Source organism: Giraffa tippelskirchi, chromosome 2 (assembly GCF_054371585.1).
Source record: "Giraffa tippelskirchi isolate mGirTip1 chromosome 2, T2T-mGirTip1v1.2.pri, whole genome shotgun sequence".
NCBI lineage: Eukaryota > Metazoa > Chordata > Mammalia > Artiodactyla > Giraffidae > Giraffa > Giraffa tippelskirchi.
This window is the reverse complement of record NC_137276.1, coordinates 234,355,642-234,373,026: the sequence shown is the minus strand read 5'-3', so window position 1 is coordinate 234,373,026 and position 17,385 is coordinate 234,355,642. Positions and strand designations below refer to the sequence as shown.

At 49.5% G+C, this 17,385-nt stretch overlaps 1 protein-coding gene across 3 annotated transcripts in view; it reads left to right on the top strand.

Annotated features, from left to right (window-relative positions):
* RFTN1 (raftlin, lipid raft linker 1) overlaps positions 1-17,385 on the top strand; it is a 219,685-nt gene that overhangs the window by 108,864 nt on the left and 93,436 nt on the right. For all 3 annotated transcript variants that reach the window (XM_081573281.1, XM_081573282.1, XM_081573283.1), the window contains one exon: positions 12,898-13,006. In XM_081573281.1, the coding sequence (XP_081429407.1) occupies positions 12,898-13,006 (109 nt within the window). The remainder of the gene's footprint in view (positions 1-12,897; positions 13,007-17,385) is intronic.

Genomic DNA, 17,385 nt, shown 5'->3' with positions numbered 1-17,385 from the left:
TCTGGCCGGCTCCTCAGCGTGACCGTGGTGGCTCGGCCTGGCCACTGACCGCACCCGGGCACTGGGGCTTTTCCCGGCTGGTCAGGTTTCTCTGCAGCCACATTGCTCTCAGAAATGGTAACATGGAAGGGAGCCAGACCGGACCCTGTGTTTGCCGAAAGATAGGACAGAGCATGTTTCTTGGTGGACATGAAGACCAATTCTCTGTCTTTTATGTGAGAACAAAGCGATTAGATTATGTACTTTGGTCAAAAAAAATACCCTCTTTCACTCACCGTTCGTGGGCCCCTTTGAGGTCGCTCCCCTTGGTTTGACCTTCTCACCTTCCCTGGGGAACGGCCACATAACCCTTGGCAGTTGTGATGGTGGTGATGTGAGTCTGTGTCTGAGTGATGAGGCAGCATAACACGGAGTAAGTGATCTGTTACATGGTTTTAAACAGCCCTACTGTGTTGACCTCTGAGGGGCTTCATCGGCATGTAGACACCCTGCCTTACCTTTAGGAAAGGTCTGTGCACACACAGTCAGCGTCTGAATCTGGTTTCATGTGTTTGTTTGACTAGCATTAATCCGGATTTTCTAACATGGCCATATTCAGTTTTGGCCCAAGTCCCATACAGTATGGGGTGATGAGAAAGTTCTGGAAATGATTGTGATGACAGCTGCACAACACTGTGAGCGTACTGAGTGACACTGAGTGTGTGCTCAGAGATGGCTGAGATGGTCAGTGAGTACTGAGTGACACTGAGTGTGTGCTCAGAGATGGCTGAGATGGTCAGTGAGTACTGAGTACTGACACATGCTCAGAGATGGCTGAGATGGTCAGTGAGTACTGAGTACTGAGTATATGCTCAGAGATGGCTGAGATGGTCAGTGAGTACTGAGTACTGAGTGTATGCTCAGAGATGGCTGAGATGGTCAGTGAGTACTGAGTACTGAGTGTATGCTCAGAGATGGCTGAGATGGTCAGTGAGTACTGAGTACTGAGTGTATGCTCAGAGATGGCTGAGATGGTCAGTGAGTACTGAGTACTGAGTGTATGCTCAGAGATGGCTGAGATGGTCAGTGAGTACTGAGTACTGAGTGTATGCTCAGAGATGGCTGAGATGGTCAGTGAGTACTGAGTACTGAGTGTATGCTCAGAGATGGCTGAGATGGTCAGTGAGTACTGAGTACTGAGTGTATGCTCAGAGATGGCTGAGATGGTCAGTGAGTACTGAGTACTGAGTGTATGCTCAGAGATGGCTGAGATGGTCAGTGAGTACTGAGTACTGAGTGTATGCTCAGAGATGGCTGAGATGGTCAGTGAGTACTGAGTACTGACACATGCTCAGAGATGGCTGAGATGGTCAGTGAGTACTGAGTACTGAGTGTATGCTCAGAGATGGCTGAGATGGTCAGTGAGTACTGAGTACTGACACATGCTCAGAGATGGCTGAGATGGTCAGTGAGTACTGAGTACTGAGTGTATGCTCAGAGATGGCTGAGGTGGTCAGTGAGTACTGAGTACTGAGTGTATGCTCAGAGATGGCTGAGGTGGTCAGTGAGTACTGAGTACTGACACATGCTCAGAGATGGCTGAGATGGTCAGTGAGTACTGAGTACTGAGTGTATGCTCAGAGATGGCTGAGATGGTCAGTGAGTACTGAGTACTGACACATGCTCAGAGATGGCTGAGATGGTCAGTGAGTACTGAGTACTGAGTGTATGCTCAGAGATGGCTGAGATGGTCAGTGAGTACTGAGTACTGACACATGCTCAGAGATGGCTGAGATGGTCAGTGAGTACTGAGTACTGAGTGTATGCTCAGAGATGGCTGAGATGGTCAGTGAGTACTGAGTACTGACACATGCTCAGAGATGGCTGAGATGGTCAGTGAGTACTGAGTACTGACACATGCTCAGAGATGGCTGAGATGGTCAGTGAGTACTGAGTACTGAGTGTATGCTCAGAGATGGCTGAGATGGTCAGTGAGTACTGAGTACTGAGTGTATGCTCAGAGATGGCTGAGATGGTCAGTGAGTACTGAGTACTGACACATGCTCAGAGATGGCTGAGATGGTCAGTGAGTACTGAGTACTGAGTGTATGCTCAGAGATGGCTGAGATGGTCAGTGAGTACTGAGTACTGAGTGTATGCTCAGAGATGGCTGAGATGGTCAGTGAGTACTGAGTACTGACACATGCTCAGAAATGGCTGAAATGGTCAGTGTCACGTGTGTTTTGCCACAATAAAAAATAGAGTGAGGACAGCAACGAGTGGGAAGTATTTTTGAGTGTTTCTGATGGAAAGAGGCACAGATAGACCGTTCTTATGTTTCCTCAAGGTCGGGTCCTTTTTCTGGGAGCTTGGTCTTCTGAGGAGACTGGAGTGGACGCGGCTGCTCTCCCCAGGTCCCTCTTTCTGTGTTATTGCCAAGGAAAACCTCCAGGAAAGGGGCCGCTGGAACACAGGCCGTCAGTCCCCACGCTGGCTGCCCGTCAGAATCACCAGGGTGTTTCCAGAGCCCCGTGGCCCAGGCTGTTCCTCACACCAAGTAACCCAAAATCTGTGGGAGCTCACAGGTGAGGCCGAGGTCGAGTGCGGCCGGGGTGGAAAATGCACCCGGTCCGAGTCACTGAGCCCAGGGTTTGCTTGTTGACTTGCTCCAGTGTCTAAAGTTGGAGCACATCAAAGAAGATTATTCTTTTTTTCCGTCATACCCAGTTATTTCACTCACTGTCTTCTTGTGATTTGAGGAGCGTCTTAAAAAAATTTATGTGTTTCTTTGGCTGCGCTGGGTCTCACTTGCGGCATGCAGGTTCTCTTAGTTGCGGCGTGTGGGGTCTCGTTCCCTGACCAGGGATCGAACCTGGGCCCTGATGTTGGGAGCAGAGAGTCTAAGCCATTTAACATCACGGAAGTCCCTCGAGGCGCTTCTTATATGAAAAGGATGGTCAGTGCAATTTAGGACAAGAAACACTGACTTTAAGAGTAAACATTACAGAATCAAAACAAACAAGTGTCCTCACCCCCACAGTATCTGATGGCTTGCTTTCTTTTTGGAAAAAAAGTAAATTATTATTTGGAATAATTTTAGGCTTAACAGAGAAGCTTCAAAGAAATTAAAGAAAATTCCCTTGTATCCTTCACTGAGTTTCCACCATCATTAATATCTTACATTACTGTGGTATATTTGTCAAAACTAAGAAATTGACATCGGTACGTTGCAAGTAACTAAATTGTGGATTTTATTTGGATTTCATCAGTTTTTCTGTTAATGTCGTTTTCTGGTTATGGGACCCTGTGCAGGATACCACAGAATTTAGTTGTTATGTTAATGATTTAAAAAACAAAACCTAAGCTGGACCGTGAAGTGTTAGCTGCGTCTCCAGCGTCCTGAGTGGCTGGGAGTGCTCCGGGTATATGCCTTGTGGGTGCTGTGTTGCTCTGCTCTGAGAATCTGAGCTCATCTTGTCTTCCTCATTCTTGGCTTTCAGGACCTTACGACTGTGCTGTGTGTGTGTGTGTGTGTGCACACGCACTCCGCTGTGTCTATCTGTGACCCCATGGACTGTAGCCCACCAGGCTCCTCTGTCCCTGGCATTTTCCAGGCAAGAATACGGGAGCAGTTTGCCATTTTCTCCTGCAGGGGATCTTCCCAACCTGGGAATCAAACCTGGGCTCCTGCGTTTCGGGCAGATTCTTGCCCATCTGAGCCGCCAGGGAAGCCCTGTGTGCTCTGCAGGCTTGTGCTCCCTCTTCCTTTCAGAAACTCCCTTTGGGGGGGCTGGAAATAACCCCTCCCAACTCTGCAGCGTGTTTAGTTGGGGCCCCAGCACACGAGATGGATCAGAGGCCCTGTTTAGTTAATGTTCCCTCCAGGCTGGTTCTGAGAAACGACCCAACAGCACAAGGATGGTTTTTTTTCAAGAAGCCAAGATATTTGGAACCCACATCTTAGATTAATTTTACCATCAGCCCATTTAACAGGATAGTCATATATTAAATGTGAACAGATTTCTTTGCAAAGCCTTTTTTCCATAGGGTGTATCAAATCTAGTTTCTCTCTTGGGTTTTCAAGAGGATAAGTCGATTGAAGAGGCTGTTGTAAATATTACTGAAGCCATGAAGCAGGCGGCTCCTACGCTCCCCTAGACCTGCCTCCTTGATTTGATCCCGTGCAGGACATTCTCTTGGCTTTCTTCCTTCCTCTGTGGTTGCTCTTTCTTTGTCTCCTTGGCTGCTTTCTCGTCTTCCCTTCCCAAATTCTTCAGGGTGGAGGGTCCCCAGGCTCAGTCCTGACTCTTCTCTCTCTCTTAATTAAGATCTCATCCAGTCTTGTGCTTTGACTACCATCTGGAAGTTGCTAACTCGCAAATTGACCTCCCTAGCCCTGTCTCTTCAAGTCCAGACTCGAACATGAGTTCTGTTCTCTACTAGACATCTCTGCTTGGCTGTCTGCTGGATGCGTCAAGTTCAGGACACGGCAAACCAAATTCTCCCCGGGACGCTGCCCCCACAGCCTTCCTTGCTCATCATAGTGCTGGCAGCATCATCCATTCTCTGATGCTGGGGCAGAAACCCTTGGAGTCATCCTCATGTGCTTGCTTTCTTTCACACAAGCTGTTCATAAGGAAGTCTTGAAGATTCCACCTTGAAAATATATCCAGAATCCAGCACTTCCCACCATTGTTACACTGCTACCAGTCCACTTTGGGCCACCATCACCTCCCGCCTGGACCCCTGGGTTAGTCTCTTAGCTGCGCCCTGAAGCCAGATGGATCCTTTCTTATAATGTTTATTTTTATTCATTTATTTGTTTGGCTGAGCCGGGTCCTAGGTAAGGCACTCGGAATATTTAGTTGCAGCACGCAAACTCTTAGTTGTGGCCTATGAGCTCTAGTTCCTTAACCAGGGCTGAAACCCAGGCCCCCTGCATGGGGAGCAGGGGGCCTTAGTCTCTGGACCCGTGGGGGAGTCCCCAGAAGGATCCTTTTACAATCAATCAGATCATATCACTTCTCTGTTCAACATCCTCCAAGGACTTCCCCTGTGGTTCTGAGTAAACGCCGCTGCCGTCACTGTGGCCTGTGAGGTTGTGCTCTCTGGCTCCTCACTGGCTGTCTGATCTTGTCTCTTCCTCCTCTGTCCCTTGTTTGCTGAGCTGCAGCCGCAAGGCCTTTTCGTACCGTCTCACCCCAGGGCCTTTGCACCGGCTGGTCCTCTGCCTGGAAGCTTGTTTCCCGGCTGTCAGCACAGGCAACTGCCTCGCCTCCCATAGACCTTTACCCAAGTGTTGCCATCTCAAGGAGACTGCCCTGAGCCCCTCATAGAAACTGCATACGCCCCCCGCCCCGATTCTCCTTACCTTGCTGTTTCTTTTTCCTTTAGTGCCTGCTGCTGTGGGAGGTACTGTAAGTGATTGTGTGTATTTCTTATTAACTGCCTGTCCCCTTCCACCCGACTGTGAGCTCAGTGAGGGCAGAGATTCTGTCTCCCTTGTCTGCTGATCTGTGCTAAAGAAAAGTGTCTGCCACACGGTAGTAGTGTGGTTGGTATTTGTTGTATGAATGAGTAATTAGGAACCATGATAAAGGCCAGGGATGCACTAACAGATGATACAAATAGATTAGCAGCTGCTCATCTCTGATGAGTCCAGACTTCTTGCCATGCCTTGTTCTCAGGGCTGTACGTATTTTTGTCTTATTTAGTCTTTACAAGGATGCCAAGAGATGGCGACTTGTTGAACAGTGATAGAAACTGAACCATAAAACATGTAAATCAACTGTCCAAAGGCCCACCTCTGGGAAATGGTCCATCTCTACTTAGCTTTAGGTCCTGTAGCCTCTAATAAACCTAGAGGAAATTGTGGAGGGGAGGAGTGGAGGGAGGTGGAGAAGTGTATTTCTTTGTTAGCAATGCTCTTCTCTGTCTGCATTTAATCTCAGTGTATTTGGTGGTAATTTTCAGATAAGAGATGCTTTGAAGTGAAGTGAAGTGAAAGTCGCTCAGTCATGTCCGACTGTTTGCAACCCCATGGACTATAGGGTCCATGGGATCCTCCAGAATACTGGACTGGGTAGCCTTTCCCTTCTCCAGAGGATCTTCCAAACCCAGGGATCGAACTCAGGTCTCCAGCATTGCAGGCAGATTCTTTACCAGCTGAGCCACAAGGGAAGCTCAAGAGAGGCTTTGCTGCTGCTAAGTCACTTCAGTCATGTCCGACTCTGTGCGACCCCATAGACGGCAGCCCACCAGGCTCCCCCATCCCTGGGATTCTCCAGGCAAGAACACTGGAGTGGGTTGCCAGTGCCTTCTCCACAAGAGAAGCTTTGGCTGGTAGTTGACCCTGTATCTCCAGAAATGCAGTCTATGTCCCTCTTTTTCTTACTGGTTAGACCCAGATCTTTCTGTCCCTTCGGGAAGTGGAAGCCTGAATCGGGGCGTCAGTCTAGGGGGAAGTTTGGTGGTTTCCAATAGCCTTTTCCAGGACAACACAAGGACATGGCCTTTGGGGAAATGTAGGTGGAGTTCCCCTGCCCCATAGGAGGGTGGCAGATGCTGCTCAGCCAGTGAAGTGTCTTCAGGATTCTTAGCAACTCAGCTGACTGCAGGACACCTCCTCCGCCATGCTGTGGTCCCTTGGGGGCCAGCCCATGATTCCTGGACCCAATTCTAGGGCATGTCTGCTTCTTGATGCTGGGGTGGTCCTTGTCCTCCAGGACTTGAAACCCTCATCACCTGGCAGAGGCTGTTCTCAGGTGTCTGGCTGGGTCTTGGGGCCTAGACTTGGCCCCCAGTAGGAGGCCTGGTCTGAGCATGAAGCTGCTGTCCGTGTCTTCCTGCTCAGCCACTGTGAGTTTTCTCTGCTCTGTGATATGTCACCGCCAGCTTAGTGGCTCAGACAACACGCGTTGATGACCTCAGTTTCTGCAGCTGTTCCGGGTTCTTGGCTGCGGGCCTTGCGGGGCTGCAGCAGAGGTGTGGGCTGGGGCTGTGGTCTCATCAGGGGCTTGGCTGGGGACAGCTCTGCGGCCAGGCTCCCTTTGGTGGTGGGCAGAATTCCATCTCCTAGGCCTGAGATCCCTGTTTCATGCTGGCCGTTGTCCAGGTTGCCCACACGGCGCTCTCACTGCCCGGCAGCCAGCACGGGCAGTGTGTGGCTCACCTCCGCTAAGATGGATTCGTACACTGTCATGTCATCACGGGAGGGAACTCCCGTCCCTTTGCCTGGCTCTGTTTATTAGAAGCAAGCCGCAGGTCCTGCCCCCTTTCAGGGAAGGATTGTAGGAAGGCATGAACGCCAGAAGGGGGTCACTGAGGTCACCTTAGGGCACATTCACCTGAGCAGCCAGGTTACTGCCCCCCTCCCGCCTGACCCCCAGAGGGAGCCCAGAAGTGTCCACTGATAGCTCTGTAGGCAAACGTCATGCTTTTGTGGATCTGATGCTGTTTTTCATAGGAGTGGTGGCAAGGAGGGGGACTCGGCTACCCACCGGGCTTCCCAGGTGGCACAGCAGGAAAGAGTCCACCTGCCAATGCAGGAGACCCAAGAGATGCGGGTTTGATCCCTGGGTTGGGAAGATCCCCTGAAGGTGGGAATGGCAACCCACTGCAGTATTTTGGCCTGGAGAATTCTGTGGACAGAGGAGCCTGGCGGGCTACGGTCCATGGGGTCGCAGAGTCGGGCACGACTGAGCACACACCCGTCTCGGGCCGGCACCTCACCGAGTGGGACCTGAGGGCTGGGTGGCCAGCATCGGTCCTCGGAGCCCTCAAGGGCCCTGCCACCTGCCCTGCCCTGCAGCCACACCTCGCCATTCTGACCCTTTACTAAAGGTTGGGGAGGCCTCTTAGCTACTCCTCTATGCCTCTAAAATGCATGGGTTTGCTTTCAAGTGACCAAAGACCAAGGTGGGAGTTTTCATCTTTCTTCTAGAATATCTGTAACGGAGCCGACTTTTGTCCACCTTCTGTGCTTCTTTCAGTTCAGATGTAACTGAGTGAATGCTCTGATGAAATGAACCAGAGCTGCCTTCCTCCTCAGGGTACGTCTTGTTCCAGAACAAAAGCTGGTAGCTAGTAGATCCTGTACCAATGAATATCCTCTGGGACTGGGCCCTGAGCTGCTGAAAGAGAGACCCAGCTTCCCTTCTTTCATTCTGTGGGTGTTCTACAAACTGGAAACAATGTTGACTTTCTTGTTTTTTTGCTTTCTTACTGACAGAGTCTTTTTTATTGTAGTTGATTTACAATGTTGTGTTGATTCCAGGTGTGCACCAAAGTGATTTAGTTATTTCCTTGGATCCTTTTTTCCCTTGTAGATTAGAACAAAATATTGACTATTTACATTTTATACATAGTGGTATGTATCTGTTAATTACAAACTCCTAGTTTATCCCTCCTCATTCTATCCCTTGCTTTCCCCCTTTGGTACCTATAGCTCCATGTTTGTGAGGCTGTTTCTGTTTTGTAAAGAAGATCATCTGTGTGATTTTTGAGTATTTCACACATGAGTGCTATTAACAGTATTTGTCTAATTTACTTTACCAAATATGATAATCCCTATGTCAGTCTATGTTGCTGCTAATGGCGTTATATCATTCTTTTTGTAGCTGACTAATATTCCATTGTGTGTGTGTGTGTGTATATATTTATGTGTGTGTATGCACACACACACACACCACATCTTCTTTATCTGTTCATCTGGAGTTTAGGTTGCTCCCATGTCTTGTCGGGCTTCCCTGGTAGCTCAGCTGGTAAAGAATCCGCCTGCAATGCAGGAGACCTGGTTTCGATCCCTGGGTCAGGAAGATCCCCTGGAGGAGAGCATGGCAACCCACTCCAGTCTTCTTGCCTGGAGAATCCCATGGACAGAGGAGGCTGGTGGGCTACAGTCCATGGGGTCAAAAAGAGTCAGACATGACTGAGCGACTCAGCACAGCATGGCCCTGTCTTATCTATTGCAAATAGTGCTTCAATGAACATTGGGGTGCATATATCTTTTCAAATTATATTTCTCTCCAGATACATGCCCAGAAGTGGGATTGCAGAATCATATGATAGTTGTATTTTTAACTTTTTGAGGAACCTCTGGGCTTCCCTGGTGGCTAAGCTGGTAAAGAATCTGCCTGTAATGCGGGAGACCTGGGTGTGATCCCTGGGTTGGGAAGATCCCCTGGAGAAGGGAAGGGCCACCCACTCCAGTATTCTGGCCTGGAGAATTCCATGGACTACATAGTTCATGGGGTCAAAAGAGCTGGACTCAACTGAGCAAATTTCAGTCCCAACTTCAAGGAACCTCCGTGCTTTTCTCCATAGTGGCTGTACCAACTTACATTCCCACCAACAGTGTGAGAAGGTTCCCTTTTCTCCACACTCTCTCCAGCATTTATTGTGATGGCCATTCTGACAGGTGTGAGGTGGTATCTCACTGTAGTTTTGATTTGCACTTCTCTAGTAACTAGTGATGGTGAGTATGTTTTCGTGTACCTGTTGGCCATATGGATGTCATCTTTGGAGAAATGTCCATTTGACTTATGTGCAGTGATCACTATTTTTCACCCTAGTCATTTAAAATGTCAGTGGTATCTGTGAATAATCTTGTACAGGCTGAGGTCCCCGTGTGACAGCGACTGGGATCTCCCCTCCTAGGACTTTCCTCCTCCTATTCCTGTCTTGTCTGAGACCCCACATGATGCACATGACAGTGTGTTGACTAAATCTTCTCTTTTAAAAGTCTGGAATCTTCTGCTTCAGTTCCTCTTAGCATGTCTTTCGTTCAGAGCAGGGTGAGAATAACCCTGGGAAAAAGAACATGGGGGAAAAAAGGAACATGAGTCTAACCTCTGATGAAGTTTTAAGGTGAGAAGGGTGGGGGTTCAGAATTGGTTGATTCTTTCATAATTAGTTTATTCCAGCTTAGCCAGTCTGGAATCGGTTGATTCTTTTACATTTTAAAACTACAAATCTCGGTCTCTCCCCCGAAAGGATTTGTTAGCGGGAAAATTAAAATCAAAATAAATTATTGACACTTGCTTACCCAGTCACGGTTGGACACCTGGGGAAATCCAAATCCTCTTTGATTTTTCCAAAAGGATTTGTTAGCGGGGAAATTAAAATCAAAATAAGTTATTGACACTTGCTTACCCAGCCATGGTTGCACACCTGGGGAAATCCAAATCCTCTTTAATTTTTCCACTTTTGAATTTATTATTTTTTAATTTTAGCTTTATTTTTAAAATCATTTGTTTATCTGTCTGTGGCTGTGCTGGGTCTTCATCGCTGCATGGGCTTTTCTTGGGTGGCGTTTCTCTGGCTGTGGAGGGTGGGGCTTCTCTCCAGGCGTGGTGCAAGGGCTTCTGCTCGCAGGGGCTCCTCTTGTGCAACGTGGGTCCTAGGGCTTGCGGACTTCAGTAGCTGCCACACGTGGGCTCAGGACTTGAGGCTCCCGGGCTCAGGCGCATGGACTCAGTAGTTGTGGCTCACGAGCTGAGTTGGTCTGAAGCATGTGAGATCTTCCCGGACTAGGGATCGATCCCGTGTCTCCTGCATTGGCAGGCAGAGTTGTTACCACTGAGCCACCAGGGAAGTCCTGAGTTTAATTGTTCATGGCAGCATAAATCGCTTTGAATGACATATAAGACTCCTAGAAATACGTCTTAAAGTATTATAGCAAATAGGCATGCAGAAATTGTTTTCTTGTGGGATATGCGTGTCTTGAGAGTTCAGCGTGGAGCTGCCTGTCCGGGGTACCCCGGGTCTCACAGGGTGGCTACAGCCCCTCCGCAGTAGGGACCCTCCTGGGTGGGCGAGGAGGGCCCTGCCCTGCCCTTGGCCTTGGAGAGTCACTGTACACGCGGCGTGAGCCCTAGGGAGCCTGGCTCTGGTCTCCCAGCCCTGCTTCCCCTGAGGATAGGGCCCAGGCAGTGGACCTGTGACTGCCGTCCACTTCCTGTGGTCTGATGTCCCGCTGGGCCCACCGGTCAGCTTCCGTTTCTGACCACCCTGTGGCTCCCTGGACTCTTATCGCCCCCGAGTGTCATCCTGGGGTCCCTCCAAGGAACGGCGTGGAGTGACGGGGTTTCCCTCTGGTGACCACCTGCTGCTGGGTGTGTCCAGCGTGGGTCCCGTGCATGCGTGTGTGGTGGGGACAGGGAAGCACCCACCGTCTGCGGGGCACACGCACGCCTCTGTCTTGACCACAGGGCTGACGGTGTTTGCCGCAGGCAGCCCTTCACGTCCGCTCTCGTCCTCAGATGCCTGCTTCAGTCGCCTCGGAGTCTCTTTGTTTTTCTGAATGGAAGTGTGGTTGATTTACAACATCATGTTGGTTTCAGGTGTACAGCAAGGTGATTCAGCTATATAGATATTCTTTATTACACATGCATGTACATGGAAAGCTCATTTGTGGTACACAGCCTTACATGTATGTGTCATACGTGTACAAAGTGCCTTTTTCTTTGCTGTGAGGTGGCCCCACGCGTCACCCTGGCGTCCTGAGCTGAGGACTTCTCGGGGCCCTTCCGCTGAGGATACAGGGGGCTTCCGGAGAAGGGCCCGCTCCGTGAGGACGCTGGCTGCAGCCCCCCACAGCCGCCGCACCCAGGGAGGCCGGCCCGAGGCCTGTCAGAGCCATGGAGAGCAGAGAGTGTTCTCAGTGAGAGGGTTGGGGACGAGAGAACTGGGGAAGGACACGAAGCGGGGACGTTTCCCAAAAGAAAAGCAAAGTCACACGGACCTGCCAGCCGCATCGCCCGGGACCCCGCACAGAGCAAGCCCAGCCCCGGTGGCAGAGACGAGGCGGCCCACACGGCCCACACTGCCACCCTCACAGCCCGTTACACACGTGTGTGCCTATATGTGCCCTCACAGCCCGTTACGCACGTGTGTGTGCCTCTGTGTGTGTGTGTGCACACTATGGGCTTCCCTGGTGGCTCAGGCATAGAGGATCCGCCTGCAATGTGGGAGACCCGGGTTCAATCCCTGGGTCGGGAAGATCTTCTGGAGGAGGGCATGGCAACCCACTCCAGTATTCTTGCCTGGAAAATCCCGTGGACAGAGGAGCCTGGCGGGCTACAGTCCATGGGGTTGCGAAGAGGCAGACACGTGTATATGTGTATACATACATACATATTCTTTTTCAGATTCTTTTCCTTTGTGAATTATTATAAGGTATTGAGTCGAGTTCCCTGTGCGCTACAGCAGGTCCTTGTTGGTCATCTGTTATATAGATGTGTATATGTTAATCCCAGACTCCTGATTTACACACACACATGCCCGCACCTTATATTCTTTCTTTAATGCATTTTTAGCTTTGATAGATTTTGCCAGATTGCCCTCTGGAGGGGTTGAACTGTTTAAAAAAAAAAAATCTTTTCCAAATTACTTTTAAAATTTCTGAGTAATACATGAATATTTTCTCTTCCAAAAAAAAAGTGAAAAAATTAGCGATCCAGCCAGAGTCCCTTTGGGTCACCAGCGGCGTCCACACCCGGCTCCCACACAGGCCATCCCATCCTCCAGGGCTCACTCCTATTGGCGGTTGTTGGTTCGCCCTGCGTCTTAGTTCTTTTTCTGTGCCCTGTGGATGGAAGCCAACAACAGGAAATAAACATCACTGGAGTGTGTGTGAGTGTGTGTGCTTGTTTAACAGACAAGCCATATTGTGAACCCATCATTCCATAATGATGTGTTTTCCTTGATGATACCTCGTAGAGGTTTCTCTGTGATGTAGATCCCTCTCCCTCTATATTATTTGAGTTTTTTACCATCAATTATTTTTTCAAAACTGCCTTTTGGCTGATTTGTTTAAGGGAAAAAGGTAGGATTTCATGAAATGCCCCAGTGATTTTTTAAAAAATATATATATATATTGTGCAAAATCTTGATTTGTGTATGTATTTCTCTTTTCAGATCTCAGAACGCTGATCTTCACAATGAAGGCTACATCTTGGAATTGGATTGCTGTTCTTCCCTAGACCACCTGACGGACCAGAAAATCCTCCCAGAGTTCATTAAGAAGGTCAGTGCTGCAGTCGATGGACCGTGGGATGGGTTGGCTGGGCATTCGCCCGGGGGAACTGCAGGTGGGCTGCGCTCCACAGGCCTGCTCTAACCTGGGGCTTCTGGAGGCCTCGCGGGGGCCATGTCTTCCTGCTCAGGCTGCCCCTGACCCTGGAGCAAGGTGGCTTCCCCCCATCCCAGGATGCCAGACCCTGTCTTTTTAGGGATGGCATGGCGTTAATAGCTGGCAGGCCTGCTAGCCCCACAGCCAGGAAGCCCTTCAAATACTCAAGGCGGTGTGAGCCCCCAGCTCCCAGCTCCCACTCGCCCTGTGGGTCTTCACTGCCGCGAGCCTCCTTCCATTCCTAGAGCGAGTTGGGAGCGTGCTGCCAGCCAGCAACCACTGGCATGTGATCATCCCGGGGAAAACTGCCTTGTTGCAGGGGCTTCATTTCCTGCCCAGAAGTGTGTCTGGTTTAGAACTTCTGTTTGGGCCATATGAGGTTTCCTGCTTAATTGCAGGGTGCACTCAGCTTAGTATGCTGACATTTATGGTGGGACGAATATCCTTGCCCAAACTGGGGTAAAGTTCACCACTTAATGCTAACTTTCTCCTCCCTACCCCGTTTCCAAGATAATTGGCAGTTCCCCATCCTGTTGAGGTGATTAGGATTTGTTTGAGATACAATCAGTCAATTGTTGTTCAGTCACTCAGTCATGTCTGACTTTCTGCAACCCCATGGACTGCAGCACGCCAGGCTTCCCTGTCCATCACCGTCTCCCTCAGTGAGATGGACATGAGCTTGCTCAAACTCATGTCCATCAAGTCAGTGATGCCATCCAACCATCTCATCCTCTGTCGTCCGCTTCTCCTCCTGCCTTCAGCCTTTCCCAGCATCAGGGTCTTTTCCAGTGAGTCAGTTCTTCACATCAGGTGCCCAAGTATTGGAGTTTCAGCTTCAGCATCAGTCCTTCCAATGAACACCCAGGACTGATCTCCTTTAGGATGGACTGGTTGGATCTCCTTGCAGTCCAAGGGACTCTCAAGAGTCTTCTCCAATACCACAGTTCAAAAGCATGAATTCTTTGGCACTCAGCCTTCTTTATGGTCTCACATCCATACATGACCACTGGAAAAACCGTAACTTTGACTAGACGGACCTTTGTTGGCCAAGTAATGTGTCTGCTTTTTAATACGCTGTCTAGGAGCAAGCGTCTTTTAACTTCATGGCTGCAGTCACCATCTGCAGTGATTTTGGAGCCCAAGAAAATAAAGTCTGTCATTGTTTCCTTTGTTTCCCCATATATTTGCCAGCGGACTGGTGAATTAGTGAATCAGTCATCTAGTGAGTTTATTAGTAAATATCGTAGGCAGTCAGCATTGGGCCAGAAATGGTACGATGTGCTGGGATACAGAGAACAAAATGGTCATGGTCGCTGCCCTCACGCCCTCACAAGGGGGGGGATCTCTTCTGAGCACAAGTGATGAGCCTAAGCAGAAGGGAAGTGGCGGGGACCCAGAGTGGTGTGGGGTCAGGGCGGCGTGTCAGGCCGAGACAGCAGGATGAGGTCTGATGGGGCTGCAGAGAGCCGGGGCGGGAGCCCTCGGGAGCCCTCCCAGCAACGCAAGCAGCATGTGTGAGGGACAGAGCAGAATGAAAGGAAGGTCGGGGGCCTCCTGCAAGAAAGGGGCCGCAAGAGGTGGGGGGACGGGCCAGACTCGGCTGTGAAAGTGGCAGGAGTCGTGGAGAGTTCTGCAGAAGAGTGAAAGGATCGGGTGGTTCCTCTACACAGCCAGTAACTCTGGATTTTTCACTGGGGGGTCACTCCCTGCCTCCCTCCCTGCCACCTTGTTGAGGGTTCAGGCTCTACAAGCACCCAGGGAATCATCACTCAGGTGTGGTGGGAAGCGAGATCCACAGCCCAGGAATCAGATGACCTCTTCGGTCAGACATCTGGGTAATTTTACTCGGACGATGGAAGATTCCTTCTGCTCTGCTTAGAATTCAGATCATTACTTAAGAAATGGGAGGAAAAGCAGTTTTTGTTCACACGTGCATAAGCCTGAGAACACGTGTGCTTTCATAACTCTGGGAGATGTCCGTATAAATAGAGCCATCTTCTTTGGATTTGCTGTGAATGACCTGTCCTCATAAACTTGGCGGGGACCTTCTAGAGGTGGAATTTCCCTACGATCTGAGTCCTGGGGAAGAATGATTGTAGAAATGGTTTTGTAATGAGGACTCAGATGCTTAGAATATTCGAGGGCAAGTTGGTAAGATGGGGCATAGGTTCTGGCCATACCATCCAACAGGCTCTTTGAAAAACACGTGATTTGGCACTTTTGTCTTAACCCAAGCAGATCCTTGCAGGACGGACCCTCTGCCTCGTGGCCATACCAGCTCCTGAGCATCCTGGTGGGCGGGCACCCAGATGCTGTGTGTCTGCAGTGCCTGCGGGTGGGCGTCTGTCCAACAGGATAGAACCTCAGAGTTATGACTGGTATGCCCCGAAAGACATCGGCTACTCGTGGATTAATTTTTACTTTTGTCCCACCGTTCTTTACCCCCCAACTGACTATGTGTGGGGAACAGTATCTCCTGGTTTGTTCAGTATTCAGTTAGATCAGTCGTTGACTCCTGCTCCTTCTGTGTTTGCATAAGAATTCTGTTATTAGCATTTTAAAATTTTTTATTATTTTTTTTAATGAAATATAGTTGATTTGCCATGTCATGTTAGTTTCAGGTATATAGCCCAGTGATTTGGTTATACATATATATACATATATATATACGTATGTGTGTGTATATATATGTATATATATATATATATATATATATATTCTTTTCCAGATTCTTTTCCCTTATAGGTTATTACAAAATATTCAGCATAGTTCCCTGTGCTACACAGTAGGGCCTTATTGTTCATGTATTTTATATGTAGTGGTGTGTATATGGTAATCCCAAAGTCTTAATTTATCCCTCCCCTTCTCCCGCCTTTCCCTTTTGGTAGCCGTAAGTTTGTGTTCTGTATCTGAGGGTCTGTTTCTGTGTTGGGAATAAGTTCGTCTGTATCTTTTTTAGGTCCCACATATGAGTGATGTCGTATATTTGTCTTTCTCTCTGTCTGACTCCAGTTAGTCTGACAATCTCCATACGCTTCTGTTTTTAACATTTTGAAAATCATACACTTTTGAAGCCCACCATGCCGTCATGCCCCTGCCTTTCCTGTACCCCTGGCTTTTCGAATAAACATGCCCGGGTTCAGGCAGACTAGGCAGACCTGCACCCTCGGGAAGCCTGAGGTTTCTGGCCCATAACTGGTCTCCAGCTGTGTCCCGGAGTCTCTCGCCCCTGTTTCTCTCAATGGAGATGTAGTTCGGGGTCGCGGTCGGCAGAGCGGGGGCAGCCCCCAGCCCCCGGAGTCTCTCGCCCCTGTTTCTCTCAATGGAGATGTAGTTCAGGGTCACGGTCGGCAGAGCGGGGGGCAGCCCCCAGCCCCTGGAGTCTCTCGCCCCTGTTTCTCTCAATGGGGATGTAGTTCGGGGTCGCGGTCGGCAGAGCGGGGGGCAGCCCCCAGCCCCAGCCTGGATTGCCCAGGTGTGGCGGTGGCCTCGGCGTGTGTCCCTGCCCCGCCTGTGGCTGGGGGCTCCCCCGGGAGGATCCTGCCCATCTTGCTGTCAGTACCGGCTGCGGCTCTGGTTTTTAGGTCTGTGACCATGACAGCCAGGAGGAGCAGGACAAAATGATGGGACTGGCCCTCACCCTCTGCTCCTGTTTCCTGTTGTTGGACGTGATTTCTGGGGAAAACACCGCCTCTGCTGCAACAAGGAGAGGGGAGGGGGGCTCTTTGCGGGTTCAACAGCTGTTTCATCCGATGGCAGGATTTCACATGGGCGTAAAATTTGTCTGTCATCACACGGGAGGAAGACCACAGGAGTTCCCTGGGAAGAAAGATAGTAAAAAAAAAAAAAATTGTGTATTTTCAGTAATATTTGATGAATAGCTTGGTCCCTACACACACACACACAGATGGTGAAGACACTGGTTAATTGCCATTCACTTAGGCCAAGATGAAGCTGTGTCACTGGCGGCTACTACCTACAGCCGTTCCTTTTTATCTGGGTCATTATTTTGTGTGAAATAATGGCTGCCGTTCTTATGACAAGTAGATCCATCTTGCGATGAGATGGTAATTAACTCATTTTGTCGCTGTGCCATCATCCAGGAGAAGCTCATCTCCTCTGCACAGTAGAATTAAACTCAAAGCGACTCAAATTTTTTCCTTAAGAACAATGCCTCAGTATTGTTTTTTTTTTCTGCCAAATGTTGTAAATTAGCAGCACCTTTGGATAGAGGACATAGATAGAGGGAGGTGAAGGACATCTCATTATTTTCC